Source organism: Athene noctua, chromosome 5 (assembly GCF_965140245.1).
Source record: "Athene noctua chromosome 5, bAthNoc1.hap1.1, whole genome shotgun sequence".
Lineage (NCBI taxonomy): Eukaryota > Metazoa > Chordata > Aves > Strigiformes > Strigidae > Athene > Athene noctua.
The window spans coordinates 55,841,447-55,863,552 of NC_134041.1; the positions used below are offsets into that span (position 1 = coordinate 55,841,447).

A 22,106-nucleotide genomic window follows, 5' to 3' on the forward strand; every position below is an offset into this window, starting at 1 on the left:
TTACTTAGACTTTACAAAGTGTCAGATGGGGATGCTCAGGACTTAATGTTGCAGCCTAAAAATCAACAGTTCCAAGTTTTTGAAATAAATTGGAAGCTTTTGTTAAATAAAACTTACTGCTAAGCAGAGAGATCCATAGCCTCCTGACAAAGATGGAATGTTCTACTTTTCCTCTGTAGCCCAGTTACAGGTATAAAATACAGAACACAAAGGCCAAACCCATAAGCTATATAAGGCATCAAAGCACAGGAGGACACCTCCTGTTTTCTTTTGTAGCAGTATCAGAGTTCAGTTCAACATGAACTGGGAGGACATAACGAACAGGGGCAGCAGAGTTAGATTAACAAGTTACCCTGTAGCAAGAGCTTTTGAGCTTCTTTGTTTTATAGCTCCCTAAAAGTATTTTCATCAGAGGCGGGGATTCTCTGTAACAAAAACTTATACATACTGACTTGCTCTACATAGTTTCTTTTACCCCCTGTTGGAATAGTTGAACCACAGATGGGGAAACTGCTTTTCTGTATACTTTGAATCTCTTTTTGGAATGACAGCATGTGCATGTTAGGCCAAAATGTGGGCTAAAACGTGTGTCTCGGCTGAGCAAGAGTGATGGCTCTCACCAGGACAAAATCAGATTCTAGTTTAGGTTTGATTTTTCTGTGTATGTTTGTCCTTTGTGATCAGACTAGATACAGTGTCTTACTGCTATAGGGGTGTACAGTCTGTCATTCCACCTGTGCCTCAGTCTCTAGAACCATTTATGCAGTATAACATACATAAGAAACATTAGCTAGTGTTGCTCAGGAAGATGGTAGCTCACTTTCTGTAATTTGTGAACATCATTGGAAGGGGTGGAAACCAAAAGTAAACTTGCAGCAAAGCTGATTTTTCTTCTAGGTAAAAGAATCTCACCAAAAAAATGCAGAGGGGAAGAGAATCCTCTATCACAATTCATGGATTTTTGAGATCTGGATTTTCTGTAAATACTTCTGTGTTGTTGCCAGTCCTGTGCTGAGGAGGTACAGATTTTTAGATCCCTAAAAGCTGAGCACATTTTTAACAAATTCCTTTTTAAAAATAAATAAATAAATAAATAAATATGCAAATAAATAATAGAAGAATGGCTGATTTGTTTGAAATTTTTCCAGCTGAACAGTAGGGGTTATATGAGAGTCAGCCCAGGCCCAACAGAGTGGGCATTGAACCAGACCTAATAAGAACAACTGGACCAAATACCCATATTATGTTCAGTAAGGGAAGGGGTTTTTGTAGTACAAGGACTTTAATGTTGTAATCTTAATGGCTAGAGGTAACAAACCAGTTTGAAAGGAAGGAGGAAAAAATGAAGTCCAAAGCAATTAGAAAAATCTCTTTTGTGGATTTTAGGTATTGCCAGCCACATTTGTGTCTTTTTACAGATGAATGGGCTTTTCTGTCCCTGTAAGAATAAACTGTAAAGTAACGGACTTGAACTAATTATGTCCTGTAAACCTATAATAATAACAATAAAAGTTTTTTGAAGTTCAGACATGCGTGTAGTTGGTCCAACCAACTGAGCGGATCAGCAGTTGAGCAAGTTTGCCACTCAGGGTTAATGGGATTCAGGAGCATTTTAGGAAAAACAGTTGGATAAGGCAACTCCTGGGAAGAAGTAGCTGAAGAGCAAGAGTCGCAGCAAGTTGCCAATTCAAGCAAGGTTCTTGCCATCTGCATCTCTACGCTGCTCTCAGTTACCGGCAGGTGCTGGGAGGTGTCTGCTCTGACTCAGATGGACGTATTTACCCTGACACAGATAGAGAACAGTGTAGGTTGAGAGGTCTGGTCTCAAGCTCTTCATACCTTGTGGCATTTGGAGAGTGAGCTCATGGTGTTGTCTTCTCATAATGCTTTTTTCTTTTGCTTCTCAAACCCTGCTGTTTTTCAGAGCGGAGGAGAGGGGAGGGGAGACATAATACATGGTTACATTTATAAGGGTATCTCTTCTAACCTGAACAGAGGGATGCCGAGCTGTGATCCTGTCCCCAAGTGCTGTCCCAAGGGGTTTTATTCTTCTGCTTCAACGCTCTCAGCTGGAAAAGACAATAGTTCATTCTTTAGAAAAACAAACTCCTTTTATACTTTTGCTAGATTCTTCCCAAACTCACTTCCTTGAAGCAAGCCCCTTGTCTTCCCCCCAGCATCCCCAAATTGATCACACATAGCAGGCAGGTCAGTCGGCAAATGCTAAATGAACTCCTGCTGCACCCAAGCAGCAAATGCAAAACTCACTGGTATGCTTCCACAGCCTCGGTAACGAAGCTGCCAGAGTTCATGGAGCTTGTCTTCAGGATGCAAATTATACATCCCAGAATGTGGTACCTTCATCCAGCATGCCAGGTGCCTCCTGGAAGCTCTGTGCCTGCAGCTGGATAGTGTTACATCCCAGATCATGTTTTCTCCCTCAAAAAAACCCAAAAAAAAACAAACAAAAAAACCCAACCCAAACAATTACAACCTGTAATGATTTTTTTTTTTTTTAGGAAGGGTGTTAGTTGTATTTCATCTTAATGCCGAATTTTATCATAATCTATAATATGTTTTTCTTGTACCTTATTTGCTAATGCTTTCCTAGCTCTGTAGGTGATATCTGTCTTGTCTTCTGCCTGGGGTTTCATATTTGGTAGTAGGGCTGTGGTGCCCCAGGATGCCATCCTTGCACTCTCCCTTGCAGCGTGCCAGCAAAGCCATTTGGGTGTCAGTGTGGGAAACTGGCTGAAAACCAGTTTTCATCCTCCTGCCAGCCTGGTTCGTGGCGTGGCTGCACAGCAGAGAGCACAGCACAAGGACTGAAAGGGCTGGTCGCAGGCAGGAGGAGGTCTTGGGCTGCTGAAGTTGGTTTTAACAGGGCTTCCAGATGATTTGTTTGGAAAATACATGAGATTATAGTTGGAGGAGTTCAGATGCTCCATGTCAGTTCACTGTTCACAGAATACCCTAAACAGTAGTTGCACTGACCCAAATGAGGGATGGGTGAACTGTGCCATGTAGCAAGGACACTTCAAACCACTGATACCATACTGTCAAACCACACTGTTTAACACTGCTAAACAGCCCTCATTCCTTCATGTTTGGCTTTTTTTCTTCTGAAGATGTGAGTTATTTACATACCAAATACATTTGCATGCAAATATTTTTATATTAAATATATTACTGAATGTAGATATTTGCATGTTAAAATGTATTTTCATAATACACTATCTCTTCCTACAAATCTTGCTTCTCTTTGTTCCTCAAACCTGAGAAAACATCACTCTTCCGTACCTGTTTGAGGAATGGTGTTTCTGAGTGTGCTTCTGAGCCTGATTCTTTGTATGAAAATTCAGGTGCCTGCTTTTCTGCTTTTGATCCAGTTCTGTTTGTGTTTACAAATGCTTATCAAGTTTTTTTAAATTGCATTTTAAGCATAGCTTTCTACCAAGACATGAAAGGGGTTCTTTTGCTGTTTTTTTCCTAATGTAATAAGCTGCTTTTTTTTTTTTTTTTTTTTTTTTTTCCCCAAATGTAATGAGTTTCAGTGGGGATCTTGGTGTATAACTGCACACAAGAGGAGAAAAGCTAAAACTCAGGTATCTGCTGTGGATGCAGCCACAGTCCTGTGCAACCCAACGTACGACCTTTTCTGCAGTTCCCTTGGTGTCTCCCAGTGTCTCCTGAAAGCGCAGGCACCAGCCAGCACTCTGCTGAGATCCCCCGGCAGTCTTGGAGCGGCCCGGCGCCTCGTCTTTAAGCTGGGGTTATGAGATGCTTCAGAAATGCTGTAATTGAGGAATGTCTTCGTTCAAGTTGGGAGATGAGCTCTGAGCAGATGTTAAACAGAGGCCCCGTCTTCTGGGTGTGCTTGGTTGAACATGTCAGGAAAAAGAGCTATATAAAAACCTTGGGGGGGTGATGAGTGCAGTGTAAAATGATACAGGAAAGTTTGTCGTAAAATATATTATGGTCATTTCAAATGTCATAATTTTTAATTGTATGCTGTTGGGTTTTTATTTGAATTGGAATAGAGATGGTTATACACTATCAGAGAACTTATTAATGGTTTTTAAACACTTCTCTAGAATTTCTTCCTTAGTTTTCTGATTATGGTAATTATTCACTTGTTCTTTCATTTTAGATGATGTTCTGCAGAGATGAAAAAGAACATCATTTTGTCCAGACTTGGAATTTATATTCAATGCCCTCTTTTTAGCGGTTAATCATTCTTCCCTCTTATTTGTTTCAGGTGAAGCCTACCATCCACAGTGTTGAAGCATGAGTACTGATGCCAGTCAGGTGGTGATCACTACTCCTCCCGCAGCCACCATGCCTCACAAAGAGCGGTACTTTGATCGCATCAATGAGAATGACCCAGAGTATATTCGGGAGAGAAATATGTCTCCTGACCTGAGACAGGACTTCAATATGATGGAGCAAAGGAAAAGGGTCACTCAGATACTGCAGAGCCCTGTGAGTGGGATTAAGGGGGGATGAGAATGAAAGAGTGTTATTTTCTGAGATTCCTGATTAACTTTCTGAGACTTAAAAAAATAAATCTATGTCACAGCTAACTAGAATAACTCTGGACCGTCTTCTAAGAAGAGTCACTAAACAGATTATCTAACATTTTGTTTGCATAGTTTTTTGTCTGTGAACAAGCAGCCTTTATTGTGTTGTTTTTTCTCCTGATGCTTTTATATTCCTACGCTTCATTGCAGTATTACAAAAAGATCTGGCTGGCTGCAGGGTACTTAATTAAAACTTAGGGGCAGAGAAGAGAGTGAAGGAGTCACCGGTCAAATAGGAACAAATTAGGGCATTACGTGGTGTTCTGCTTTCTGGGTTTGAATATTAACCTATCATTTGCATCAGGAATGCTTTAATTAACATTTTTAATTGGGTTAAGTTTGTTTAAAAGCTAGACTATATGTTCTTTTCATGTCCTTGGGGGTGATCATACGCATACTTCGCCATATTAGCATCATGTGGTTGTGTAAGTTCGGCACTTGTGTAGGCTACACGTTAAAATATTAAATCTGTTGAACCACTCTCATAGTAGTTTTAATTTATATTTTAATGCATGCATTCTTTGGGTTTAACCTGATGAATACATTGGAAAGTAATACTGTTGCCTTGAGTATTTTGAAGCCATAGGAGTAAGCACTGTATGAGGGTGAGCCTTTGGGGGTAGGGGAGTGGAATGTGAGCAGTAGGGATAATGGGACTGGGAAGGGGTTAAGCAGCTTTACGGATCCATATCTCCTCAGTTCCTCTCTAAGTTGGGGTGCTTCTTCTGTAACTTTTTTTTTGAAGCTTTTCCATATGTAATGAGATTGCAAACAGCTGTTAGTAATCACCCTATTATAGTCATCCATGAATAACAGGATTGTTTGCTAAAGTGTTGTCGTGGAGTGCCTCTTGGATCTAGTGTGTTGCTCTGAGTATAATGTGAACCTGTTGACTAAGGAATTTATTACTTTCAAGACCATTTGTGCAAGCTTGGTTTTGCAGCCAAGCTCTTTTATAAAGAAAATACTCAAAGGAGGTATTGCATAATGCTTTAATCATGATAATTTTATGTTAAACACTTGACTGTAAAATGTGATCGGAGCCTGCTCCTTCCTGTTAAAATATTCACATTAAGAGTAGCCAGGACTCACAGCAAAGACTAGATCTTTAGCTTAACAGATAAAAATAAGTTACAGAGACCTTGTTTGGGTTCATATGTGTGTTATTTTTTGGTCCTTTCGATGGCAGTATTGAATCTGATGAGCGTAACTATTTCCTTAACATTTTGGGGGACCCTTTGCCAAGTCTGCCAAACATAATAAATGTCCCTTTGCTGCAGCCTCTGTGGTTTTTTTATAGATGCAGCGTCAGCATGCAGATTTTAGGAAGGGGGTTGAATAGGGACAACTCCTGAGTCTAGGTAACTGTTTTAATAGAAGATTCGAGGACAAAGAGCTGTTGGGCTGCTGTTAGTGTCCTGCCGCAAGAGAAGCTGAGCCCAGCACTTTTTGGAAAGTGACTGTTTGAAGCTGCCAATAAGTTGCAAGTTTGTGTTGTGTGAGGGAACAGTTGTCCAGATAAGCCAAGGGCCTGCTGCCTGCTTGGCTCTTGGCATCTGCCAGGGAAAAAAGGGAATGTGGGAGCTGAGTGTGTGATCAGGCATGAGGAGGAGGTGTCAAGCTACCAGTTTCCCTCACTTAGGTATCTCCTTTTATTGTTTCTTCTCTTGAAATAGAAAATTTAGAGGAACCCTGCCATGATTTCTCATGTGAGGAAGTAAAAGCATTTTTAATGCAGTATCTGTGACTGAATGTCCATCAAGCAAATTTCAAAACTGGTTTTGGGGGTAGAAACTGTATTATTTCTTCCAGGTTCCAGATGTGACATGCCATAGTGTATTTGAGAGGCAGGACTGAAGACGATTACCTCGTCTCCTCCTGAATATAAGGCCCTCACAAGAGTGCCAGAAAGCATTTTTCTTGTTACCAGTCTGTGTAACACAGGTTCATGGTTGAATTAACAAGTATTGTGCATAACGTTTTTGTTCTGTAGCTGCAGAATTACATTGCATTAGAAGTTTGCATAGAGCTTTGTTGCTTCTCTGGTTTATTCCAGTCAGCAAGGAAGAAATAATTTGAAGGTGCTTGAATGAAGAGGAAGAGAGGTTATCAGACACATTTTAGAGAAGAGCTTGCTCAGTGATAAATCTTGACCCAGTCTTGGATATATGCATTCATATCTTCACCCAGTCTTGATATATGCATTCAGATCAGAGAAGCAGTCGCTGACTCATCTTCTGGCAGGTATTAGTAAATATGAAGTGTATGTATCAAGGATAATACCTTTCTTTAAAATACACAAGCATATATGGATTTGGGGTGAGCTTGTTTGAACATGCACTTTCTCTGAGCAAAGGATTATGGTGCAAAACTAAAAGGGTTAATCACTGCCATAAACTAGGAAGCTTAGGTACTGATTTAATCTGTTTTATTAACAGGCTTTTTTCTTTCAAGTAGGAAAATTTAAATCATTTAGCAAGAAAATAAGTTAGGGAACATATTTCAGGAACCATGGTATGTATTTGTGCAGTGCACATTGTTGTAAGGGCTACAAGCCTGACCAGACATCTTCAGACATCAAACTGCTGCATCTCTCTGATGTGCCTATTGATGTGCATTCTGACTACTTCTCTCTGATGTGCAATTTCCCTTTCCTAAATTAAATAATTTAAAAGCTACTGAAAAGCTATTCCCATTACCTCTGATGTTTGCTAATGTCTTAGAGTTTGTTCATAATAAGTCTTAAACAAGTTATAGGAATTTTATGACCCCTACCCACAAAGATTGTCCTGACATTATAAGTAGATTCTCAGACATGTTTGCTAAATACTGCCTGTAACTTGTGAGCATCTGACAGCCTGGAGAATCTGATAGGACCTGCATGTCTGCTCTGGGTCTGTTAGAAAGGTGGAAAGAAATGAAAATCAGCTGGGTCAGAGCAGCCTGATAGCATCTAGAGGTACTGCTTGGTCAATCTTTAAGACAAAGCTTTTTAAGTTTATTTCAGTATTGTCTGCAAGTTCAGAAGGTTCAGGTACTGTGTTGTTATTTTTAAAAGAAAGGTACTACATGTATGCAGTGGACTAATTTTATTGGTCTACAGTAGGTCAGAGATACTTGTATTATATACATCCAAAATTTGAAAAGATGGGGGATTTTTTTAGATTTTCCAACTTAACTCTGAAATTTAAAAGTTTTGGTTTTTTATGTGCTAAAGAATCATATATTGCTTGTTACACAGAGGAACTACCTCTTTCAAAGAGTAAACATTTATTTGCTGTATCATCAAACCCCTTCTTTCAGTTATGGTATGAAAGTCCTCCTGGCTTTCATTTCCTTCTGGCATTTCTCTGGTGCCCTCACCATGGCAACCAGAACCTTCAAAAACACACTTTAAAAAAAAAAAAAAAAAAAAAAAAAGACAGACAATGGTTGCACAGTTATCATGTGTGAAGACTGAACAGTCAGTTCAGCATCGAGGAGCTGCATGAACATACAGCAGGGAGAAACTCCCTGCAGCCCTCCCGGAGCAACCAGGGAAGGTGTCGGATGTTTCTGCAGGCAGGCAGCAGTGTCACACTGCTTCCAGTGAAGTGAGACCATGTGAAACAATTATCTAACTGCCAGGAAAGTTAACTACAGACTTCAGTAAACAGAACTGCGTGTGTAACCTGACAGGAAATTAGGATCACTGCTTAAACTACACTGAGGAGTACCTTACATCCACTTTATATCACTGTATTTGAAGAAAAGCTAGAGGTCAGGGTGGAAATGGGAGAGGATGCATTCACTTATTTATGCATAAGATATATTGTTATATGAGATATATTTCATTATTTTTACTGATGTAAGAAAAAGTTGGAGTAGTCAAATTTGCATATAAGAAAGTGATGAGTGGAACGGATGAAATGTGTAAACGGAAAAATGCCCATGTACTGGAATTTAAATGCCTGGTTTATGTTTTGAATTTACCAGTGAAAGTTTTGTGTGGCTTGTTGAGACCCACTGAGCATGTACTTGCCATTTTCACATATGAAACACACAGTTATTTGGAGCTTGTTTTGTTTTAAGTTGAGCACTTTGCTGGCAGGATCTCATCATGCTTTGCTTTAATTTCATGTTGGATGTAGAGAGCTCATACTGATCCACACAGCTCTGCAGGGCATTCAGGATGATTCTGGCTCATGCTGCCATTATATGAGGGCACTGGTTGAGGTCTAGCCATCTGGATTGCAAAACCAAGGGTTTTTTTATGCTGAGGTTAAAAATGCACTTCTCTCCCAGGCCTTTCTTCCTTCCTTCTACATGCACACACACCTCTGCCTCCCACGCCAGCTGGTCTTGCCCAAAAAAGTGGGGAGATAACAGTCCTGCTTAGCAACTCCTCTGTTCAGAGGTCTGCCTTAGCATGCAGCATGCAGGCAGATTTTTCTCCTCAAAAACAAGCAAAGCCACCCACACTTGGATTTTTTTTTTTCTGGCTATGTTATTTTCAAACCATAAGAACGGAGGAGAAGGATGATTTAATTTATTTCCCCGCCAGCTTTTGCAATTGTCTGTCTTGCTTTATTTTGTATCAAGTGAATGCGCAGTATTTTCACACCACCACTCCCTTTTGGGGAAGCTTATTTTCTTAAAATATCAAACTCTTTTCAGTTCCTCCCATGTTTCAGCTTCCACTGTGCTCTCAGATCCTTCAGGAGCATCACCCTTTGGCTGGGAAGGGCTGACAACCTTATACCTCTCCTGGGCAGGCCTCTCGCGTCGCAGCTGCCTTCTCTGCCTGTCTGCTCTGACATGTTCATGACGTCCTGCTGGGGAGCCCTCACAGTGGCTTTTTAAATCACATGCTTTTGTCATACAACCTGTGCAGCATTTCATTCACCAGGGGAGATGAGCTCAACTTGGTACATGATTTAAGATATGTCAGAAAATGCCTCTTAAAGATCCTTTTTGAGCCGTGGCAATATCCTGCTGTGCCTGGGGCATACTGGGGTGCTGAACTTGTCCAGTGTGTGCTCACAGTAACGCTGTGTTAATCAAGGCCATCTACTAGATCTCTATGAGAAACCAAGAAATCCCATTGCCTAAATTCTATTTCTATAGCTGTGGCAATGCAGGGTCAGTTTATATCCACATTCTCACACATACCAGCACTGCAAGTGTGATTGGAAGTTTTCTACTGTTCCCTGCTCTCTTATGTTAAAAGTGAAAGTTATCTTTAACCCCTCTTGTATGCTCATATTGCTGCTTTCCATTTTGTCTGAACTGTGGTTTTCATTAGATATAAATGCCAACAGTTTCCAATTTTTTTTTAAATTTTTTTTTCATCCATGTTTCTAATCCTCCTACTGGTTGTTGAACTGCTTGACTTTGGGTTTTTGTCATCTCAGGGAGTGTCTGCAAATCCTGTTGTACTTTTGGCACCATGTTCTTTAGTTTATTCAAATCATTAAACCATCAGATCAATGCTCCTTTGCCTGAAAACTTTCCTGTGGTCCTATATGTATTTGAAGTTATTAACTGTAAATAACACTCAGAAGTAATTCTGGAGGAAAGTGATAGGGAGATATAAAATACAGTGCATTGTGAAGAAATCCACCATTTTTCTTTCATTCACTAGACCTGTAAATTCTGTCCAATAAAGGCATCAAGTTGGTCTGGTGAGAGCAGGAGAAGGGGTTTCCATTGTGGTACAATTTATGAATAACAATTAAAAGGCCTTACTTATCTGTATTCATTTTTAAGTCCTTGGGGGGGGGGTGGGGGGGGTGGGCAGGGGGGGCGGCTGTTAAATAATCCTTTGGTTTAGTACAAGCTCTTAGCAGTTCCTGGAAAATCCTGAAAAGTCATGACTGATGACTTTCCTCCCTGGCTGCAGGAGCATGTGCATTCCCCAGAACACCCTGCAGGAGCTCGGCCCATCGTCCGTCCTGGGGCACTGCCACCCACCCTATTCCTGTACTTACTCAAATTATGCTTGGACATGTGTAAGACTCCTGACAAACTGAATTTGATTTCTTCTAGCATTTTAAATAAAAAGGTGTGTAGCATGGCTTTGCTCTATGAGATAAGAACAAGGGACCCAGACCCCGCATTCACAGCAACAGTTGTGTGAGTGTGGGGATTGCTGGAGCTGGGACTTTGGGAGCTGGATGGGCTGAAGATGGGCTTTGCAAAGGAGTTTAGTGCTTTGGGTTTTGCTTTAATCATAGGGTATCTCTAGGCTGCTTATCACAGGAGTAAACATGCTGCTTCAGCTCACGAAGGAAAGCTAGTGTGTGCCGGGTTAGAGGAGCTGGAAAAACCAGCGCAGGCTGAGCTCTCTATGGGACCAGCTTGCTGTCAATCAAGTTGCTGAATTCAGCCCAGATACCTACACGCTTCACTGCAAATGAAGAGATTATTATAACTTTACCTAATTCTTTGTATTTATTACTTGAGCCTATTTCTTTCACAGAAGCACACACATACACCCACCCCCACCCCCCCCCCCTTTTTTTTTTCTTAGCATTAACAAACACTTTTTCTGACTCTTATCTTCTCACTACCAGCCTTAACTCACTGGCGGTTTTTTTGTGGTCAACTCCACCCTTTTCCACTTAGGGCACCGGTTGTTTGTATCTAAACTCCAGTCTTGAAACAGCCTGTTATGAAGCTGTATGGGCTGTTTTGGTGAAGGTCTTCCTCTCCGTGGGCAGCTGCGTTTACAGCACAGGACTTAAAATTAACATCTCTTCACTCTCGAGAACTAAATGCCAGTTAAGTTTTGAAACTTTTCTTCAATGGTGGTGATTTGGCTGTTATTGTGGGGATCTCACATATCTTTTCTAGCTAATTTTCTGTAGACTGACATATCAAACTGTTTGGGCCTTACTGTAACTAGTCCTGATGTGAGCACATGCTTTCTCCGCTTACAGGTTTGCGATGGTGAGGAGTATTTGCAGATCATTTGTATGCCATTGTTTTCTCTATTTACAGGAAAAATGTTTTCTTATTATTTTATTTCTACTTCTTTTGAGTGGATAAGAACTACATGGAGAAGTCAATGGTCAACAAACATGGAACATAGAAAGACAGTCGAAATACTTATGAGCCTGCATACTTCTTACCATCCTTAGAGTTGCCTACCAAGATGAAGAGATCAATACTAAAATTTTCTAGCAGCATTATTGTTCTCTGCTATATATAGGTGTATGCATGTAAAATAGGATATTCTAGCAAGTTGGTTATTCTAGATTTTTTTTCTTGTGTTGACTGAAAAATACCGGTTCTCAACTGATAATTGCAAATGTTGTTTTGATTCTTAAAGGCCCCACTTTACACTGTCAGCTCACCCTTAAACTGTCCTGAAAGAAAATGGAAATAAATGAGTCAGAGCTGAGGCTTGTTACTCCACTCTGAGTTTCAGAGAGTGCTTGCAGGTCTAAGTTGAAAGATTTTTCCATTTAAGCTGCTGGAGTTTGTGATACGTATTTGGAATATGATTGCAAATATTTCTGGAGTAGTAATTTTATGATATTAGAAAGACCTTGATCTAATGATGCAACTAATGGCTCTATCAAGAAAAGCTGTATCTGTTCTTCAGGCTGCAGTACTGTGTAAGGCTGTCTAAGCTGGTGTAAAAGAACTGGCTGGAGTTTAAGAAACAGAAAGTTTAGAAATTGTGGAGTTCTAGAAACAGTTTTAGGAATGGGCTGAGCTGCTCTGTTTATTTTGATTGGTGAGTTGTGGGGAAATTCATGTCTCGGTGCAAGGTAGTGAAGTGGCATTGAGAAGGTGGGTGAGGCAGAAGCTTGGCTGTGCAGGGGATGCTTTGGTTCATGGTGTAAATGTAAAACTATGTTTTCCTCTGGTGTAACTTTAGTGCAGTTCAGCGCACTGCTGTTTTGAAGAGAACAACCTCAGCTGGCAGTAGTGGAAGGGGGGAGTTTGCACTCTGCTGTATATCTAGGTCAGGCTATTTGCTTAGGTGGTTATCTGCTGCCAGGTGAATAAAAGCTCTACTTGGCATTCTAGTTGTGCATCTTGTCTGAAATGCTGCTTTACCTCCTTCCTATAGCTGTCAGGGGCGCAGTTTTCATACCATGGGCTGTTTTCTATGCAAACTTTCAGCAGGATGCTTGAAGTGCTGTTCCAGCACAAACAAGGCGGGGACATTGGTGCTTGGCTGGGCAGGTGAGCTCAGTGAAGGCAGAAGGATGCTTGTGCAAACAGGAAACGATTCTCAGCTATGGTGTGGTGGGTTATCCAGGCAGCAGCCTTGCTGTAGCACCGGTGCAGACACAGGCAGGTTGGCCAAGTCCAGAAGTGGTGCAACTGTATTGACAGGCAGCATGGGCAGCCGTCAGGTGCTCTGCTTCTCACTTTGGGACTCAGTACCTCATTGTGAAAAGTCACTGCTCCTATTGTATCATCTTATGTCCAAAGTTTTAGTGTTTTAAAACAAACCAACCAAAAAAAACCCACATGTACCCAAAGAGCTATTTAAATCCCAGAGCTGAAACTTTCTTTTTATTGAGCAATGCTGAGCATACAGCTGAATAACACAATTTTTCATTCATCTACAGTACAGTTTTATCTTTGTCAGCATTTTCTTGTCAAATACTACATCTGAAATTACTAGTGACTTCTCCACTTGAAAAATACCTGCTTTGTGCCAGAGCAGAGAGTTTGTCGTCTTTTTGAAAACATCTTTCTCAAGCATGACTTGGTCACCTGTGGGCAGTTGCAGTGTAATGCCATATATATATTACAGTCTTATGAATTAAAGCAAAACCACAATGCTTGATCTCCAGGCTACAGTTAGGTTTTCAGAAGCAGATTCCTGCTGCTGAATGGGTCAGATCCCAAAATGGGAGCCCTGCACGGTAGTGGTTTTATAGAAATCAGTGCTGTACAGTGGAAGCTCCAGTAAATATTGCTCATTTAATGGCTAATATTTAAGGTAAACTGGTGTCCAGAAGAAGGTGATGGCCTTCATATGAGCCCATTGTGAATTACCAGAAACAGAGGAAGCTTGTATTAGCGCATGTGGTGTGATTATCTAAGGGCATACAGATCCAAGTTTTAAAGGTCTGTAGCAGGGAACGAAAGGTATTGAAATATTCATAAATATGCATGGAGCAATGTGTGTGAGTCATGTGTGACACACTGAAGGCTGCAGTCTGCTAGAAGACAGTGTTGCATGCTGGCGTGTGAATAAACTGCATACTTTATTTCAGGCACTTCATCCATATCCTCATCTCTGTTTTACAGCTCATCCCAAACCTCCATCTTTTCTACTTGCCCTAGCCCTTACCAGTCTTCTGTTATTTTTAAAATTATTTTTAAGGAAAGCTGATTGTTTGATTTAACAAAATTGTTGATACAACATTAAATCCTTATTTGTAGTAGCCTCAGCAAGTGTATAGTACACAACTGTTAGCATCAGAGAGCAAAACTAAGATCAGAAGAATGAAAATACCATGATTAGATAGCAGAAGAATTAAAAATACAAGAAATAAACCAAAACGTCTTTCTGTTAAAAGTTGCCTGAAATACATTACACCGTATTTTTTCTGTTATAGAAGTAACATTATTGGTATAGGTTTAAAAAAAAAAAGTCTGAATATGACTAATACGAGTTTACGGTGAATGTTTTTGCAGATCCTTTTTATAGTCCTTGTTGAACTGAAGTGAGAATGATTTAATATAATACAGATAACTGTGTTTCTCCATCTCCTCCCAAGCAAATACTTCCATGAATTTCATGAACTGTCTTCCACATGGCCCCTGGAAGACTACAAATGTGCAGTTTCCTTATATGCATACTGTAAACAAGAGTGAAAGAGTATTTCAGCTTTGCAGACTGTGAAATAGCAGAGCTTTCTTGCAGAGGGTCTCTTTCAGGAATATTTGAGAAGTAATCGAACACCTTAGAATGACAGAATTTGAAAATAAATGTTAGTATAGCCTGTTGATTAAATATATTGACCAGTCATTGTCTCTGCAGTCTTAATAGATTACAGTAACAGAAGGAGAAAGTGCCATAAAGCTCTAGCTTTATGGTAAACCATGAGCAGAAAAGCCGGCTGGTGCTTGAAAGTCTGTTTTATGTGGTTTGGGGGTTTTCAGGGGCGGAGGGGCAGGGAAGCCGCCTGTGACGTGAGGCGTATGATGTGCCAAGGGCCAAGGAAGTATCTCTGTTATTTTACATTTTTTGCACTTTCAAGCAGGTTGGTAGAACATAAAGATTGGAACCTGGCTCCTTTTTCTATATACTGTGAGCTGTTTGACCGCCAAAGTGCTTTCTTCTAATTATATGAAAAATCATTGTCTTCTACAAGGGATTGTATAAATCACGTGTATCTGAATTTCATTCAAAACCACTTTGGTTGTAGTGAAAGATTCTCATATTCAGGTACTAACCAACCTCAAGGGTAAAAACCAGGCTGCAATGGGTGATGCTGAATCATCTGTTCCATGGTTTTTAGATTGTGATTTTCTGTGTATCCCCCTTGTTACCCTGAGGTATGGCAGCACATTAAACACTTGGTGCTGCACTTGAATTTTCACTGAGAGTTGTGCTTTGAGGATGTAAGAAACTACTTACTGCCCAGTAATCTGTGAGTGGGGCTCTGGGCCTCTCAGAATGAATGTCCCAAATTGGTGGAAGCATCAGACCTCGACCTCCTCACTCCCATTTTGTGGAAATGATGACAGGGCTCTGCTTTACCTTAAAGGCATGTTTCAGGTTTAATAAGTTAATGCTTTTGAAGCACTTGAATTTACAGTAATTATCTGCCCAGAGAAAATCTTGACAGATAAATAATAATTGTCATCTCAACAGAGTATGAGTAGCATGCAAAAAAGGCACAGGGCCATGTGCTGAGCCATAAGAAGAGAAAAAAATACTGAATTTCTTTTCCAGTGAGAACTAGCCACTGTGTGCCAAATGAGGCATGGGGACAAGACAGCTGTGGTGTACTTACAGATGATCATCTGTGTGCAAGAGGGGCAAAGAAACATCCTCTGCATATCTGACTTCCAGCAGTCCAGGCTTGCAGCAACATTTGGGTTCCAGGCTGGGGACAGTGCTCGTTATGTTGTCAGTAGGGGACACCCACATTTCCACTGGAACACGTGGAGTCCTGAGGATGGTGGCCATCCTCAGAGCTGAATCAGCAGGGAGTAGGTTTCACAGTCAGTTGCTCATATATGAAGGATGAAAGTCAGGATGTTTTCTCCAACCACTTGCTGTTTTCCGCAAATCCCTGTTTGCATTTGTGGCAATTACCCTCCCCATAATTACCTCCCATCAGTTTCCCTTACAGGCTCCCAGTGCTGATGCATCTCCCATACCTCCACTTCTTTTCTCCCAGTTCCTTGCCTTACTCAATTCCCTAGTTCGTTCTTTCCCTTGCTGCATAGATCTTACCTACAGCAGCCACTAAAGAGAAAAATCTGACTTTGCCCATGTATCTTCAGGTTAGCAAGAGGTTGTTCAGCTGTTTGAGGGGTGCCTCGTGTGTAGTCTGGTGTACACAGAGAGATCCGTGTAACAGATCGCTGCGTAGTCAGTCCATGTGAATTTTTAGAGGCTTTACTTGTAGAAATCTGGCAAGTCTCAGGTACACACAGTCCTGACAAAATTACTCTAAGGAAGATCATGGGTGTCTGTAAACTTGGAAGTTAAAGTGTAGTTATGGATGCTCAGCTATCCAACTGAGAGGCTGTATCAAGTAGAGTCTTGAGGATGGTTTTTGGGTGTCTGGTAGCACTCTGCCTTTTGAAGTCAAAACCTGTTTATGAACAGACTATGTCATGAGTTTGGTGGATTTTACCCAACAAAGTGGGCGTTTTGGAGGACTGAAATAAATTCAGTGAAGAAATTACATTTGCCTTACAGAACTATTTTCTTTTTTAATTGAGAGCAAGTACTCTGCTAAGGAAGGCAAACTGAAAGGAGCAATTACATACAGGGAATAGCCTGGAGTTATAATAGGAGTCAGCTGCATGGTAAAGACGCCACATGTCTTTCTGGAATCAACCAGCAAGAACATTTGCAATACACCTCAGCTTGTGTTGTGTGCAGCTTTGCGTACTGCTGGTTCTGACAAAAGCTGGAAGATGCAGCTAAGAAATGATGAGAGGGTTAAAAAATATAACCTGTAAGAAAAGTTTGAAGGAACTGAATTTACTTAGTCTAGAAGCGTCAGGACTGAAGTAGTCCTAGGACAGGCATTTGTGGTGGATAGTGGTTAATCTATCGTCTAGAAGGAACAGGCTTTGTCCACAGTGCATAGTATATTAAATTTGATACTGTGAAAACCTTTTTCAGGATATATTCTGCAAGAGTTTATCTCTTGGGGGACATTTTATACAGGAGAAGAGGGAACTTTTTCCCTTTGGGAGAAGGAAAGAAATAGAGAGGAGGTGACATCCTGGCATTTCTTCTGGCTTTTGCATGTCTGTGATACTACTTAAGCATGGATGAGCTCCAGTTTTCCAGTTGTTTATAATTTTATCAAATTTGGATGGATTTTCAGAGGGATTACAGAATTTAAAAGTATCCAGCACTAAAAGCAACACATTCTGATGGAATTTCAAATACCTCTTCCAAAATATGGAGAACTCTTTAATTACTGATAAAAATGGGTTTTGTTATATCATTTTCAAAAATATATGTTATCTTGTCTTGTTCTGGGAAATAGTTAACCCTCTGTGACCAAACTCCTTTCTCCCACCCCCCAAATTGCCAATACTTAGCATGCAAAGTTTAGGTCAGATGGTTAAAGTTTGGCAAAGTTATAAGCAGTTAAAAACAAGGTCTAAGGGGAAGTGTCATGTAACATTAATAACAGGCAAAGCTACCAGCCCCACCTATAATAATCTCATTTCTATCAAAGCCAGCTTTCCTTGATGATTCTCAAATGTTTCTACAGGCTTTTAGAGAAGATCTGGAATGCCTTATTCAAGAACAGATGAAGAAGGGTAATAACCCCACTGGACTGCTTGCATTACAGCAGATTGCTGAATACATTACAGCAAGCTCTTTTGCAGGTTTTTCCTCATCTTCGCTCAGTAAGTGAATTATACATATAATTGCACTTTTTCTTTCCCTTTTTTATTATCACCAGGCCTTAGCAATGCTGGGATCTCCTCTTTCTTTGAAAAGCTTGCTTCAGCTGTGAATTAGTACAGATGGTGGCCTTAACTTTCCATTTTAGACTTCTTTTCTCTCAAATTCTTTAATTTGTATAATGATATTCAAAATGTTTGGAGTCCTCACACTTGGTTATTCTAGAATTTGCTAATAAAGGTTTAACCAAGATAGGAAACAAAATGCTGTGCCCTGTTACTATTAGCAGTTTAACATGAGCGTAAACTGAGATGTGAAATACATAACCATTTTGATACTTTTTTTTTTTAAAAAACCAACAATTTATATGCAAGAGTTGGAAAAATAAATCAGGGGCAAGAATAGCCTGGCAAAATGATTCATTACACAAACAGCTCCCACAGTTAAAAACAGCTTGTAGTATGCACTCTAGTTATAAAGATGTCGCTAGGATCTTTCAGTTAACACCCAAGTTTTTCTTTCCAAGTCATGAAGCACTGAAACGTTAAAGTTGATTTAAGTTCTGTGGGTGGACATCATATGGGAGCTTACAGGCCTGCAGTGGCAGCTGTCAGCATTCAGCATCTTTTGAGAACTGGTCCCAAAATGGTGCTTCAGGGTTAATTTAACAAAACAAGGGGAAGAGAACGGAGAGCCCAGATAATTTCATCTCCATGTCTGTGGTCGGTTAGTGAGACTGTGGGTCTGACTTGTCTCTGCTGAGTTTGCCCAGGGACTCGGACAGGGCGACTAATCTCAAAGTCCATACTCTTATTGTTGAAAACCAAAATAACTTTTACCTCTTCCGGTCATAACTTTCCCTGTAAGTAAAGACTGTAGCTCTCAAAGGAATATCATGCGTTCATGAAGTGGAGAAGGGTATGTTTGTGTAGTCACAAGTCAGAGGTAAATTATCTTTGTGATTTCTCTGTTAAGAGGTGATCTCTTCTGTCGAAGGGTTTGAGAACTCTTACACTAATCCTAATTTCTTCATTAAGACTATATTAAAGAGCTAAGGCTGAGACATCTCTTCAAATTAGTTATACTGGTGTCAGAAGTCCAGCAGGAATGTGTTTTCCTGTGATTTTTCAAAGTAACGTCTAAAAATACTTCATTAGTGGCAAATGTCTTAAAGCGCAGTTCCACTCCTATATAGGATCTTGAATCAGGAGAGAGCTCAAAATCCATATGGTACTTGAAAGGAGACCTTTATTTCACCTGTCTTGTGCTTGAAAAAGAGATGAAGATTTAAATTCAGAGTGTGGTTCCTACTGTCTTAATGTTAACAGAGGTTTCAGTAAAGACCTTAGAAATCCCAACAGGGCAGTTCCAGTCTAATAACTGCTCGTACTGCTATGCTAACAATTTAAATACACTGCTTCTGGAAGATCATGACATTGCTAGAAGTTATTTAATTGTCCAGCCGGCATCATCTTTTTTTATCTGTTTTTCAGGCCATGGAATGATTACACCCATCAATGATCTACCTGGGATAGATACCTCCTCATTTGTTAAGGGAGAAAAACTTACTCGTTGCAAGTTAGCCAGTTTATATAGATTAGCTGACTTGTTTGGGTGGGCACATTTGCCCAATGCCTATATCACAGTAAGTATTTTAGAGAACTTATTTGGACTCTTACCTATTCATTCAAATTAATTTTCCTCTGAATAATATAAATTCAAAAATAGATCGATAATCCATTTTCTTCCTCCTCTGCAGGTAAGAGTAAGCAAAGAACATGACCATATTCTAATCATTCCAAGAGGTCTGTCCTTCTCCGAAGCTTCAGCTTCTAATTTGGTACGTGATTCACCTGCTGTAATAACCAGCAAAGCTCAGCCTGTTTTCTAAAATACTTTTGTGGCTGCTGAAATGGACTCCTAAACTATAATCATGATGTTATTTGTTTTTTAATCTTTACCCACCAGATGAAAAGCTGATTAACTGTTTAGATACTAGCATCCTTTGTTCTCAGCATTTCTTTCTGGGCTTAGCTTTACTTTCTGTTGCTTTGTCTTCAGCTTTGGTGTGGAGCAGCAAAGTTTTGTCTTCCTGTCTGATGAAGCTCATCAAATAGCCTCAGTGTAACAGCAACCTTTTGTAACTTGACAATATGGTAATACATATGAAATGAGTCTGTAGGAGTAGTGTTAGTAGAATCAGCTCTTATCTTTATAAGTGGGGAAATAACGTTGAATAATCTTCCCCAGGCCCAACAAAGGAGCTGGATGAAGTTACATATTGGCATTTAGGCAATGGTAGCTGCTAACTCACGCATTTTTTGGTACGGAACCTGCCATATGTTCTTCACGTCAGTATGTAGAAACTACCTCTAGTTGAAAGGGGTAGCAGATTGAGCTTGCTAGCATTACACCAACAAATACAGAACCAAAATACAAACATGAGAACAAGACCTGATATGACCCTGCTGTTGTTTTTTGTTGATCCTGGAATTATTTTAACATTCACATGAAATTAAAAATTCCCCGTGCATTTAATTTTCTTATTGGAAATTTCTGAGGCTGAATTTTCTTCATATTTAAAATGTCGGAAATGTTAATGAAGTTAATTTTTGAAAGTCAGAAACAAGGAAAGGTCAGCTAGACCAAGTATCAGCTTAGACCATTTTATCAGGGTCTTATCTTTATTTTTTCCATTGCTGGACTTCCAACAACTATCAAGGGCTTGGACATCAGGATGGTTTATGGACACACAGATTCATGGCTGCTCTCCTTCTCCTTTTTGTGCTCTGAGCCCTAAACATGTGGGGGGAAATTTGGTACCAAGTAAGAAAGGGAGAGTAGTCTGTAGATAGTGGCAGTTGTCACAAATTTTTTTAATATCGTTCCTTTGTTTTCTTTTCCAGGTTAAAGTAAACATCCTAGGAGATGTAGTTGACCAGGGAAGTACAACTCTAAGTATTGACAATGCAGGATTCAGTCCACATGTGGCCATCTACTCCACACGCCCTGATGTCAGATGTGTAATACACATACATACCCCTGCAACAGCAGCTGTAAGTCTTCCTTCTAGCATAAAGAGTAAAAGGAAACAGGTTTGCCTTATGAACTTAGAGCACATTTCTGAATCTGAATCACTCTCACAGCAGTTTTAGTTTTATTTTTAACATCAACTCTACACTGGATAAAGAAAGGTGTGAGGTTATCAAATAAGCAGAGAAAGAGGGCTGGCCCACTGCAGTGAGATGGATAGGAATAAACTGATGCTCAGATACATCTGTACTCAGGTTGAGGAGGCTTTAAAGTATATAGTTTACACAGGCTTTACTTACAGCATCTTACATATAACATGCTGTTTACATCATCGTTTGTATTGTGCAACTCCATTTTTAAATGGCTTAATTAGTAGTTATGTTCAGTTTGAATTTACCTCACTATTAAAAAGTCATGGTTAATATAAGTTAAAAATTTAAGGAAACTTGAAAGAATTGCTTTGAGATAGATAAATCCATATTATTTTATATATAAGTGCATATATATACATTCCTTGACTACAGACAAAAAAAGGAATGGATAACTTCTTTTATACTAGCTTTTTGAAGTTATAAATGTGGGAAAGAAGGAAAAATCATTAAGTGGGCTTATGCTGAGTATTAAACATGGATAAAATTCAGAAAAATTCACTTAGTTGGGATGATTTGTCTTTTCCTATAATGAATCTCTCCCCAGGTTGGGTAGCATCACCTCTTTCACCCTGTTGCAGATTAGACTAGAGGGTAAAAAATAAGGTATTGTTTCTAAGCTTTTACTATGGAGACTTTGTCTGTCTTTTACCAAAGATACAAAGTACATCCTGCTAAAGCTTGGGTGGTTGAGATGTGAGTTTTAAGAGTTTCATTTTTTCCTAATTATCAGTACTTCATTTTATTGAAACAGGTTTCATCTATGAAGTGTGGCATCCTTCCCATATCACAAGAGGCTCTGATTCTGGGAGATGTTGCTTATTACAACTATCAGGGATCTCTTGATGAACAGGAAGAGAGAATTCAGCTTCAAAAAGTTCTTGGACCCAGCTGCAAGGTATTCAACCTCATTCACGCTCTTCATGAACAATTTTCATGTACTGTGCCAGTTTCTACCATTTAACATTAGTGTCTTCATTTACTAGGTATTAGTCTTGAGAAACCATGGTGTGGTAGCACTAGGAGAGACACTGGAGGAAGCATTCCACTATATTTTCAATGTGCAGCTGGCCTGTGAAACACAGGTGAGAGAGAATTTATCTGTATTTCATTTCAAACACTTATGCTGCTGAGTTTTGATTGCATCCCAGATGGGAAGATCTCTAATGCTACAAAATACTTGGGGTTGTGGAATCTGGTAATCATATGCTAGTTCAAAGTTAGAGAAATTGGTATAATGAGGAAAACTTAGAAGGAACAGCACAAATACCGTATCACTCT

The 22,106-nt window shown here is 39.9% G+C and overlaps 1 protein-coding gene and 1 long non-coding RNA gene across 10 annotated transcripts in view; one reads left to right on the top strand and one right to left on the bottom strand.

Moving 5' to 3' along the window:
* The window catches only part of ADD3 (adducin 3), a 103,826-nt gene that overhangs the window by 71,241 nt on the left and 10,479 nt on the right, over positions 1-22,106 (top strand). For 8 of the 9 annotated variants that reach the window (XM_074907692.1, XM_074907699.1, XM_074907691.1 and 5 more), the window contains 7 exons: positions 4,259-4,482; positions 17,507-17,645; positions 19,137-19,288; positions 19,403-19,483; positions 20,550-20,699; positions 21,580-21,723; positions 21,812-21,910. In XM_074907692.1, coding sequence (XP_074763793.1) covers positions 4,288-4,482; positions 17,507-17,645; positions 19,137-19,288; positions 19,403-19,483; positions 20,550-20,699; positions 21,580-21,723; positions 21,812-21,910 — 960 coding nt within the window. In that variant the 5' untranslated portion in view covers positions 4,259-4,287. Of the gene's footprint in view, positions 1-3,775; positions 3,797-4,258; positions 4,483-17,506; positions 17,646-19,136; positions 19,289-19,402; positions 19,484-20,549; positions 20,700-21,579; positions 21,724-21,811; positions 21,911-22,106 lie in introns of those variants that run through there. The other variant, XM_074907696.1, reaches the window with a different exon arrangement.
* Positions 1,443-2,745, bottom strand: LOC141961118 (uncharacterized). Its single transcript, XR_012633729.1, has 3 exons — positions 2,589-2,745; positions 1,988-2,069; positions 1,443-1,783 (listed from the first exon to the last, which is right to left on the bottom strand). It is a non-coding gene; the product is annotated as an uncharacterized LOC141961118 (long non-coding RNA).